The sequence below is a fragment of the Rhynchophorus ferrugineus genome, unplaced genomic scaffold, assembly GCF_030347505.1.
Source record: "Rhynchophorus ferrugineus isolate W39M unplaced genomic scaffold, kcgeb_rfMv2 rfM2, whole genome shotgun sequence".
Taxonomy (NCBI): domain Eukaryota; kingdom Metazoa; phylum Arthropoda; class Insecta; order Coleoptera; family Curculionidae; genus Rhynchophorus; species Rhynchophorus ferrugineus.
Genome location: NW_027472581.1, coordinates 85,481,070 through 85,492,167, shown reverse-complemented (window position 1 = coordinate 85,492,167; position 11,098 = coordinate 85,481,070). Strand labels below are relative to the sequence as shown.

The 11,098-nt window shown below is 36.6% G+C and overlaps 1 protein-coding gene across 1 annotated transcript; it reads right to left on the bottom strand.

Annotated features, from left to right (window-relative positions):
* Positions 1-595: 595 nt before the first annotated feature.
* CycA (Cyclin A) lies at positions 596-6,442 on the bottom strand. The gene is made up of 6 exons (XM_076396732.1): positions 5,808-6,442; positions 5,485-5,692; positions 5,176-5,426; positions 4,892-5,115; positions 4,629-4,833; positions 596-1,594 (listed from the first exon to the last, which is right to left on the bottom strand). Exons 1-6 carry the CDS (start codon positions 5,967-5,969, stop codon positions 1,256-1,258), a joined length of 1,389 nt encoding a protein of 462 aa, XP_076252847.1. The 5' UTR covers positions 5,970-6,442; the 3' UTR covers positions 596-1,255.
* Positions 6,443-11,098: the final 4,656 nt, after the last annotated feature.

The window sequence follows — 11,098 nt, the reverse complement described above, 5'->3', positions numbered from 1 at the left end:
ATGTTCTATTGGAAGGGCTATAGATTACAATTAAAAAATTAAAAATTTATCAAATCCTCTTTCTTCAGTTTAGGTTATGTTTAATGATTTGTCAACACAGCACTTCTAATAATTTAATTATCGTCCTTGCAATAACAACGAATGCATATCATAAGTAAAAATATAAAATTGGTTTTAAACTCGGATCCGGTTTTCCTCCCATTTTATCCTAGTTAAAGAAAGAGGATGCTGTCTCATGGTCCGAAACATATAATCCTATGAGTCTAAAAATTCTGTTTGTGTTGGTAGTAGTCAACACTGTTGTCAAATGTCTACAAAATTCCTCAAAACATTGGCGATAATAATTTCAGGATACAGTCAAAAAACTGTTATTGGCCGCTTTGTTGGATATTATATCCAATTTTCTCAAGAAACATTATGTTTGATTTTAACACCACGACGACGTTTCAAAGAAGGAAAAAAGCATAGGTGAATTACAAGTTTTCATTATATTTCACATATTAAGCAATACATACATAATCTTAAGACTTCGAAAAATAAAACAATAACCAGCTACTCCATGGGGTTAAAATTTGAAAAATAAAACGCAAAAATATTATTTCTTACAAAAATCTTATATTATAAAATTGGGAGTATAAGTAAAACGTTAGCTAAAAAACTTCTTTGGTTTTCCAAGAAATTACTGGAAAACCACATAAATATATGGCAAACAACAAGAAAAATACCTAAAAAACAAGTAATAATAATAATCCACGGGTTTTTGGCGGCGACCCATGTCTGTGTGATTAGTAAATATGATTGACAATTACCACAAATAATACATTGATGCTGTACAAGTAGAAACAAGTAAATAACTTAGGGAGATTGCGAGAGGTAAATAAATTGTGTAGAAGTATCATCAAAATATAAATTGTAAGGGGAGAAAACTATAGTGTCTAAAATAGTATAACGGTCGAGGGAATATCAAAATTGGTTCTTTTGTTCCTATTACAAATCGCTATTTACAATTGAACGTACGTAAATCCGAACGCCGGGGAAAACGCGCACCATTTGGCAACGTCGCCGTATACGTAATTTTTCCCGTCCAGCGAAAACATGGACAATAGGTTAGGGGTGCGAGGGGGTAGGGCCGGAACGACATGCGATTCCCCTGTGCCGGCTTAAACCGCCGTCCATTTAATAAGGCACCAGTCTTGGCCCACATCGTCCAACTAACTATCTAACTTACAAACTACACGGGAGAGCGTCAGGAAGCTCATGAATACTCTTCGGAGGAGTCGAACTTGTCATTAATCAACAATGGGGGTCGGTCCTGTCGGGGCGTCATCTGTGATACGAGCAGGTACTTCTGCGACTTGTACTTGTCCTGGATAGCATGCTGGGGGTTATTCGGAGCATTGGAGAACACACGGCGCAGAAACTCGTAACAGGAAGTCAGCTGTTCGAACTGGTATCCAGTGGTCTCTACTAATTCCTGTGGCCAAACAGGACGGTCGAGGGTATGACGCGCCAAGGCAATAGCACTGGCTGCCAATGTACTGGGCAGGTACTCCAAGTAGGTCTCACCTTCTAACAGTGAAAGCTCGCATAGGTACTGTAATCAAACAGACGTTTGAAAACCGCTTTTGAACAAATTTAATTTTTAAAAAAATCTCCTCTTATCGTGTTATATGTCTGTTACCTGTGATCTCTAAACTTTTTGAAAAACTATACATTAAAAGACCCAAAATAATCGCAGCAAATGTTATTCCAGACCATCAATTTGGCTTCCATAATAAACACGGAACAACAGAACAAACACAGATTAGTCAACCAAATTAACCAAAAAATTAAAACGATAAAAATATTGCTTCGCTGCATTTCTCATTATATCTCAGGCCTTCGACAGGGTGTGTCATACTGAACTGCATTTTAAATTGAACTTTCTGCTGAAATCATACCTCACAGACAGATATTTCATTTTACACTGACCTACATCCAATATATTCGGGTGTTCCGAAGGGCAGTGTTCTTGGCCCATTGTTATATCTACTGTATAAAGCTGACCTACCGACCTCAAGAAACACTACTTTTGCAACATATGCTGACAATACAGTTTTGTTTTATCATCGCACGACGATCCGATATCGGCCACAAGAAACCTCCAACTTCATCGTAACAAAGTCGAATTGTGATTGAAAACGTGGCGTATCAAAGCAAATAAGACAACATCTAACCATGTTATATTCACCCTTTGTAGAACTTGAAATCGAATAATTATGAACTTCAGCAAGCAGACAACGTTAAATAGCTGGGAATGCATTTTGATCGACGCTTGACATGGAAAAAATATATAGTGACAAAACGCAAACAACTTGGGCTTAAACTAAAGCAAATGTATTGGCTGAGCGTAAATCTAAATTATCATTAGATAACAAGGTTTTGCTGCATAAGTCAATACCCATTTGGACCTATTGGTATTGAACTGTAGGGTACTACTGGTAAATTTAACATAGATATCCCCCAGAGGTTCCAGAATGATCCAGTCCCCAACAAACTGACTCAGCGCGATATCATCTTAGAATCCATAACGAGTGTGATTCGAAGTGTTAGTGCGCAGTACTCTGAAAGACTTTTAGTGCACCCGAATGCACTCGCCAAACAGTCAAAGGCAAGCTACCATACGAAATGATTAATAGGCACATAAAGTGGGATTTAATAATCTCTAGAATTAGTTAGAGTAGTTTTTAGAATGAGTTAGGACAGACTTTAGAATAAGCTGGAATATTATCTAAACTAAGTTTTAGATTATAAGTTGTACAGTACATAACTTACTGAAGCGATCTTCTACATGTCAGGAGAGTTATATTATATGACGGAAATCACATAATAATACTTATTTCCCACGGCCAGATTGTTGAAGGTCTAAGAGATGAATACAAAAAAAAGTTCAACAAAAAGCGCCCACCTATTTCACACTATTGGTTTCCACTTAATAACCGTCATGTTTTGGTAAGCTCTGCTTAACCTGTTGTTCATTATCCACTCACTGATTTCAAAACATCATTTACACCACTGATAAGCACATCCACACAGCATAAATTTGTATTATCAAAATATGCTTGTTAGGATTAGAATTTTGAAAAAAAAACAAATAATAATATAATGAAATGCCTTTGAAATAAAAAATGAAAATTTCGCTCACTTCATTCAAGAACACCACACAGTCATTTCATTTCAATACCAACCCACCCTTAACGAAAAATCTCATAGGTATAACGAAACACGATCACTTTTTAGTTGAAATGTTTCTTTAATAGTATACACAGTGTCTTTTTGAATTCAATGATATAATGAGTTACTGCGATACATTCATGTTTATTCACTAATTATTGAAAGAAGGGTTAAAACTTAAAGGTTTTGAACCTGGCTAATTAATTAATTAGGCCAAGTATATTCATTCTAGCAAAACTTTAGTGATTGGGATTTATATATGTTTATTACACTGTAGTATTTTAAGATGCCAAGGTCTCAAGACATTATGGAAAGGGAGAAACTCTTTCAATTGCTTAAATCATCTTATGAAGTTGCTTCTATGAATTCTCTTATCTGTTTAGTCTTTCAAAGCCTTCATTTAATGACAATGCTTATTTCTTTGCGAATATATAAAAATGCATTTTCAGAAAAATTCTTGGTTAAATATGTTTCAGAAAAGTATGAAAATTACAAAAACACTAGTTATCAATCTAGCTACTATGTTTGACTCAATATATCTATACATATCATATTTCTTATCAATTTTTTTAAGGACAAATATCGTTCAAAGTTAATGGACTCCCACTTTGATAACACCTCTTGCAAATGTCATTCATCAATATAATTTTTTTAATCAATTTTACCTATTATATATAATTAAGGTCTAACGAGACAAACTCAAAACCAGTAAATGTTAAGAAAAATCCTGCGTTTTAGCACTAGAGAAGTAAAGAGAACATCAACATTAAAAAATAATAGAAATTTAAAATAACCTCAAGTAAGAATTCAAGAATATCTAGACAAGAAATTAGAAAAATCGGAAGAATACTCTAATATAAGAAACAGAAGGAAAAATGATAAAAATATGAAAGTAAAAACACAAAGAAAATAAAAAGGTTACACAGTACACTCCACAAAGAAATATAATTTGGATCTTGTAAATATGTGCAAGTGTTCAACAACCCAAACCGCCAACACAGAATTAATGAATCTAATAGCCATGATTATTATTCTCGGCATTCCAAGGAAAAACGATATATTAATCTCCAAGTCCATTAAATACAGACCACTATCTACATAAGGTGATTACCAAGACTGAAGTAAAAACCATGTAACCTTATCAATCATTAAAACATTTGTTTATTAGTTTAATATCTAGGACTTTTTTATTTTATACTTATATCACTTATCATTTATCTTAACACTGAAAACATGGTGCTGAAGATAACCCAATCATTTAAACCCAATTTTTTCCAAATGTTGCATTTTTTATTGTAATGTAATCAATGCCCTTGCTAACCCAAAAAGTTGAAAGTATCAAGTTACCTCATAATAAGTGAAAAAAAAAAGAAACCAAACAAAACATACAAACATACAAATTGAAACATACATACCATTGCTAAATACTTGGTTTTATCATCCAGCTTATTCCGGCAACACATTGATGTGACAAAGGTTAGGGGAGTAGGAACAGACAAGTCAAAACCCAAGACTTTAACGATGAGATGCTCCATCCTTATTACTTGCCGTTTAGAGTATGTGTCGTCGGTGATATAAACAAACTCTCCAATATCTGGTGGATATATTTCCTCATATTTGCTATAATCAAAACATCAATTAGCTCAGGGCTTAAATAAACAATCGCCCTTGTACTCACGATGCTATGAACATTGCAGCTGTCCCAACTAATTGCAGTTTAGCCCGAACAACAGACATATAACTGAGGAAGCGGTCAATATAGTTCACCGCCAAATACAAAGTTTCTGTGTGCAACTTATATTCCTCGGCCACTTCAACCAACCAGTCGACAAGGATGGAACGCATATTGGCAGTAACATCTGGTTGCTTTTTCATGTATCCTGGCTTGGCACGATTACGTAGCTAGAAAAATAAAACGAGAACGATAATCTCAATATCAAAATAAAAACATATTACACTTACCTCGTGTTCTCTCAGGTAACGGTAGACATCAGAACTATATTCCTCCATGGTGAAGAGCTCATCTTTATTTTTGTCGACACGTCTCAATCTGTCTTCAGAGAAACTATTTTCATAGTCTTTCTCCACACTCATAGGACTGGGAATGGATCCAGTGTCCTCTTTAACATCATTTTTGGTAGCTGGAGGAATGATTCCCTTACGTTCAAGCTCAGCCACTTCAGTCTTGGTAAAGAATCGGTCCTCCGAAGTGCCTGTAACGAATACAAAGTGATCACCAAACTAAACATGGTTAAAGAATTAACTGGGTACCTTTGTAAACATTCGATGTACTCTTGGCTCTGAGACGTTCTTCGATTTTGGCCCGTTTTTCCTCATCCTCGTATACTTTGAAAGCTTCAAACTGCGCAACGGGAATGATCGGATTGACCAGGTTCTTGCGGTTGTTCTCCTTCTGGCAGTTCCAAGTATCGTTGCTCTTAATGTTCGCAAAATTTGTAAGACTTGACTCGCCCAGGGGCTAAATCAAACCAAGAAACGTTAGGATAAACCCAAAATCAACCTCTAAATTTCAATGCGGAAACATGATTATTTCCGGATACTAGAACATGTTTCCCATGCTGCCCTATACTCACCTGTTTGCTCTTAAACGCTTGTGCATTGTTGTCCAGTCTCTTTCCATCAATAACGCCTAAAACTGATCGTTTTTGGTTCCCTCCATGATGCATGGCGTTCATTTTCACACCAACCACAGGCCGTTGATTTTCTTGATCTTCATGGATTCGGATAGTTGCCATGATGTTTAATATCGCTCGTGCTGATGGATGTTAAACTAAGATATCGACAAAAAACCGTTTTGACTTATTTTTATTCCGAAATACCGCCACGAAATGAACGAATGATTAAGAAACGCGGTTCAAGTCACCAACGGTCGTTTTTTTTGACAGATGTATACTCTATAACTATGCCACGTTGCCAGACTACTACGCCATATTTGTCACAATTTTCCAGTAATATAATTTTTTCAAGATCGGGCGTCAACTTTCTAATTACAGTATTTAGTAAGACGCTCCTAAAAGATGATTATTCCTTACTCTTAAATAATAAAGTTAGTTCCGTATTAAAAATATTAATATAGCTTGGAGTTTATAATAGAAATCGAAAATTTTGTGTCAAAAAATTAATGTGGCAACGTGCAGCATCCCCCAACAGCTGAGACGGCGATAGATATAAACAAGGAACTTACCGGTCAAACACGAGATTTCTGCCAATCGGATATCGGAAAGTTGTCAGCTGGTGCTTTATTGTCTAAATTTATAAAAAGATTGTTTTTTGAACTATGTCAAACGGTCTCGACATATATTGTATGGGCAATTTTCTTGATTTTGTTTTTTGAGCAACAATTTTATATTTTAAGTTTTAAAATAAAAATGTCTCACTTTCAATATACTCAATAAAAATTGTCAACTAGACAGCCAAATGTGTTTCCTTGGTAATATTAATTTAAATCAACAGTAAAAATATATTTTTATAATATATATATATATATATATATATATATATATATATATATGTATAACAAATTTGTAAATTTAAGTACTTCCGGTTTTCTTCGGAACATTTGGTTGCCTATGCTGTTATTTTTAAGCTCTATATATTTTCTTTATATATATCATAAGTTATATAATTATCATTATCGCTTTTACCCATTGCTAGTTAAGTAATAAAAATTAAATATGTACTTTTAATATTTAGTAAATAGTAATGTACATGTAATAGTTTTATATTTCAAGAATATGATAAATAATATTGAATAAAATAAAGTATATCGTTTTGATTTAATTTATCTTTAATTTCATTACAACGAAATTCGTATACAAATTAATAAAAAATTAACAGTAAAATTCATATTTTTCCATAATGTATATATAGCTATTTTCATTTTGAAATTCTTCTTCTTTACAATAATTTATTATAGAAATCTGTAACTGTAATGAACTTCGAACTAAACTAGTATAACACAATCCTGTTAGATGTCGCAAGAAACCAGAAATCCCAAATTGAGGAAAACCACTTTCGAAAAACACATTATCGAAAAATCAACTATGGATAATGGGTTTAGGTATGACGTACGTCTTTTTTCTTGTGCATCGAACCGCCGCAATGTCTGACGATGGGCCAGATACGGGGAAGACCGAATAACATTCACAGATATCTTTGTTCTAGGCCTTCTTGATGGCAGGTCTTCAGGAATGTTAATTGCCAGCGAGGCGACGTTGCCGTTTCGACGCGATTTTCCCTAAATATGCTACTCGCCCAACTTCATAATACGCCCATTATGGAATCAACGAATGGGTTTGATTTAACCGGAATTGTTTCGATTCAGGGTAATATTAAATAAATTGAAGACGACACCACTGGCATTAATCTTGATTATGTGTTCTAAGACAGCTCTCACGGCGTGAAACACGCTCCTCAAGACGATATATACGGAGTATTTTTCGTTAGGGTTTGTTTACTCAGTGAGTAAATACGAGAAACTCCCACAGATTGCGGCGACATTGTCTGAAGTGGTTTATTGCGTCCAGTTTCCATTATTTTTGGTACAGAGGGTGGCGTTATAATTTTTTGAACTTTAAAGAGGAATAGTTGATCGTTAAATATGGGGTTTAGGAATGATAGTAAAGCTTACCTTTTCCTTCAAGTCTTTATTTTTCGGAACGAACAAGAAAACAGGGTTTTCCTGCTTTTACTTTCCCGCTACGTCTATCTATTTTTCGTTATGTGTTTCTATCTACTTTAGTTCGGTTTAGCATGGATGTGGAAATATTTACGACTGTTTATACCCATTTTACTGTCCACCCCAGTCGTCCCTACAACCAAGTTGCAAACTAAAAAACAAAAGAACTGACAACAATTTATAATGGAAACTAATGGCGATGCAGATAGAAGAAATTAATGGTACCCGATTGTGAACGGATAATCAGCAGCGGAATATGCAAATATACGTATACACACACACAGACACACGAAAAAGCGATGGCTCGCGAGGGGATACGAGGAGCGGGGGAACGGGGGACACCTGACCAGGTGCGACGCTAGAGGCAGCGCATTCCGGACAAAGTACGAGGATTCCGACGGTACCGCGGGCGGGGAATGCGGGGGGACCCGGTGGAGACACGAAAACCGCCAACAACGATGCCCCTCGATGAGGGGGGGGGGGTGTACGGTAATAAATCTTTCGATAATATGATTACGAGCATTATATCTAGCGGGGCGACAAGAAAGTAATTCTGTTTCTGGTGTTCTTGCATATAAATATTTAAACAAATATATATACGCTCCGTTCACTAAAGCAGTGGACTCACGTCATCTAAATTGATGACATCAAAACATCGCAATGTTCCAGCATCAACTCTGAGTTTTAGTTCATTGTGGCTTTGACATACAGCAAAATTCTAATCCAACTAAAATAAGTATACAAAACAAGGGCCGAAAGTTGAATTTTAGGCCCTGGACGTCATAATTGGAGGACTGAGATTACAACTTTTGGCCCGTGTGGTGTGTACGATTTTTTTCATAGCCGGTCGAAAGTACGTTATTAACAACATTCAAAACAACATTGATGATTATTTTTAAGGTTAGAGGTAGCAACTGGAATGACCGCGACAAACAATTTGTTGTAGCGACAGAATAAATAGTCCCTAGTTACAAGTATAAATTCGCATAGAAAATTCCGTCCTCCCGCCGTTATAGAGGGCGCGGGTGTACTTCTAACAGGGAGTAAATGTTTGACTTTCTTCCCTGTTATGGGCGACGAAAATACGCACTTTCGACCGAGGTATGAAAAAAATTGATATTATAGTACATCCAATGCATAAATTATCCAAATAATATAAGATCTACAATTAATTATACAGTTATAATAGTTTGTAGGTTAGGGTTGTGTTCTATTATTTTTACATTTAACTCTTTTCTATTCCATCTATGAGTTAGAGTTCTAGGCGCGTTTTTTCATATAGTATATCTAAGTAATATATTTACTTTTATTAGAGAGCATATTTAATTTTTACGTTTAGTTTTTGTATTCTTCGGTGCAGTGATTCTTTGTTAAGTCATTTTGGTATAATTGTGTTTCTCCTTAGTTTGTTATGTTACTACGTATATCCATCTTTCTTGATAAAACTAGATTTAATCACTGCAGTCTCCCTAATGCAGTTGCCATATCTGCAAAACAGTTAGTATTCGTTCTCTCTTCAGACATTTTAACCCAATGCTATATCTGCGTAACGTATCTAACCACATCTGTGTACGTAAATGTTTTTTACTCCGCAGTAAGATTTCTTCCAGTTATATTAATTATACGATAACCTTTATAATAAACAATCAACAAATCTATAAATAACCTTTAGTGGTTTCCACTCTCAATTTCTTCTTCAATATGTCTGATCGAGGTCATCCAAAATGAAGGTGCTATTAACCTTTCCTTTTTGTTTTTTTTTTTGGCCTGGAACCGGGTAGGGGAATCCTGTTACGGATACCTGGTCGGGAAGACCCGCGAGTTGGACTGGTTATGTGGAGACTGCCTCTGGGCTACTCACTAAACTATACTCCACCCTATCAGCTGATCTAATGACCCTAACTGATACTTTTTACTGTTAGTAAGGAGGGTACCCGTAACCGGTAACACCGTTAAGAGGCACAAGGGCCTGGCAAGGACGTGGCGTCGTTATCACACCACGCAGCTTGCGGTACATGAGTTAATTGCTCGCCGGAGAAGGTCGAGACAATTAGGAGTTAGAGCACGACGGGGTAGTGTCGGCTGTGATAGAATAAGGCTACGAAGAGCCGAATGAGTTATTGGCCTAAAATATCGGCCAGCTCGGTAATACATCTATTGTCCGAGAGACGAAGAGTGGAGAAATATCTCGAGTAAACCTCGGATATAAAATCGTGAACTTGGGGGACGTCTGTTTCTCTATGAATTTGATTGTTCCTGACGAACCATGGGGCATTGATAATTCTCTTGAGAATTTTGTTTTGAAACACTTGGAGACGTTCCACCTGGCTAGGTGAGACGTATTTTAGATAGACACTGGAGCCGTATAGAACGACTGATCGAACCAGCATCTTGTACAGAAGAGATTTTATGGATAGAGGAAGCCTGCTGGCTCTGTTGATAAGCGGGAACAGCAAATTAACAATACCTTGACCTTTATGGAGGGACTTTTAAATGTGGGAATTCCACCTAAATTTGCGATCGAAGACAAGACCGAGATAGGTGGCTTCTTCTGACCATGGGATTTCGGCGTTCTCGATTTTAAGACGCGAAATGCTCGGTGTAAAACGCTTCTTGTGGAAGAGGATGGCCTGGGTTTTCTCTGGGTTGACCTGCAACCTCCAGAAATGTAACCACTGGACCGTCTCATCGAGTTGTTTTTGGAGTCTGCTTCGGATGTGCGGTGCTACTCTTGAAGAAGCAAAGTAAGCAGTGTCGTCTGCGTAAAAAGCAGCCTCAATTTGTGATCTCCTAGGGATATCTGAAAGAAAGACAATAAATAGAGCGGGTGTCAGTGGGGAGCCTTGTGAAACTTCTGCGTCGGTGGTTTTCCGGCTAGAGAGAATATCTTTAATCTTCACCTGGAACGATCGTCCTGACAGAAATGATTTGATAAGAGCTGGTAGGTCATCAGATAGACCTAATCGGATGCATTTCGCCACTAAGCATTCGTGCCAAACCTTGTCAAAGGCTTTGGTTAGGTCCAAGAATACCGCTCCAAGTCTTTCACGTCGGTTAAAAGCACAGTTGATTTTTGCGGCCAGCCGATGGGCCTGATGAACGGCGGAATGTTTAGCGCGGAACCCGAATTGCTCATCTGGAATGATTTTGACCTTTCCTGTTTCCAGCATGAAGCATCTACAGCAA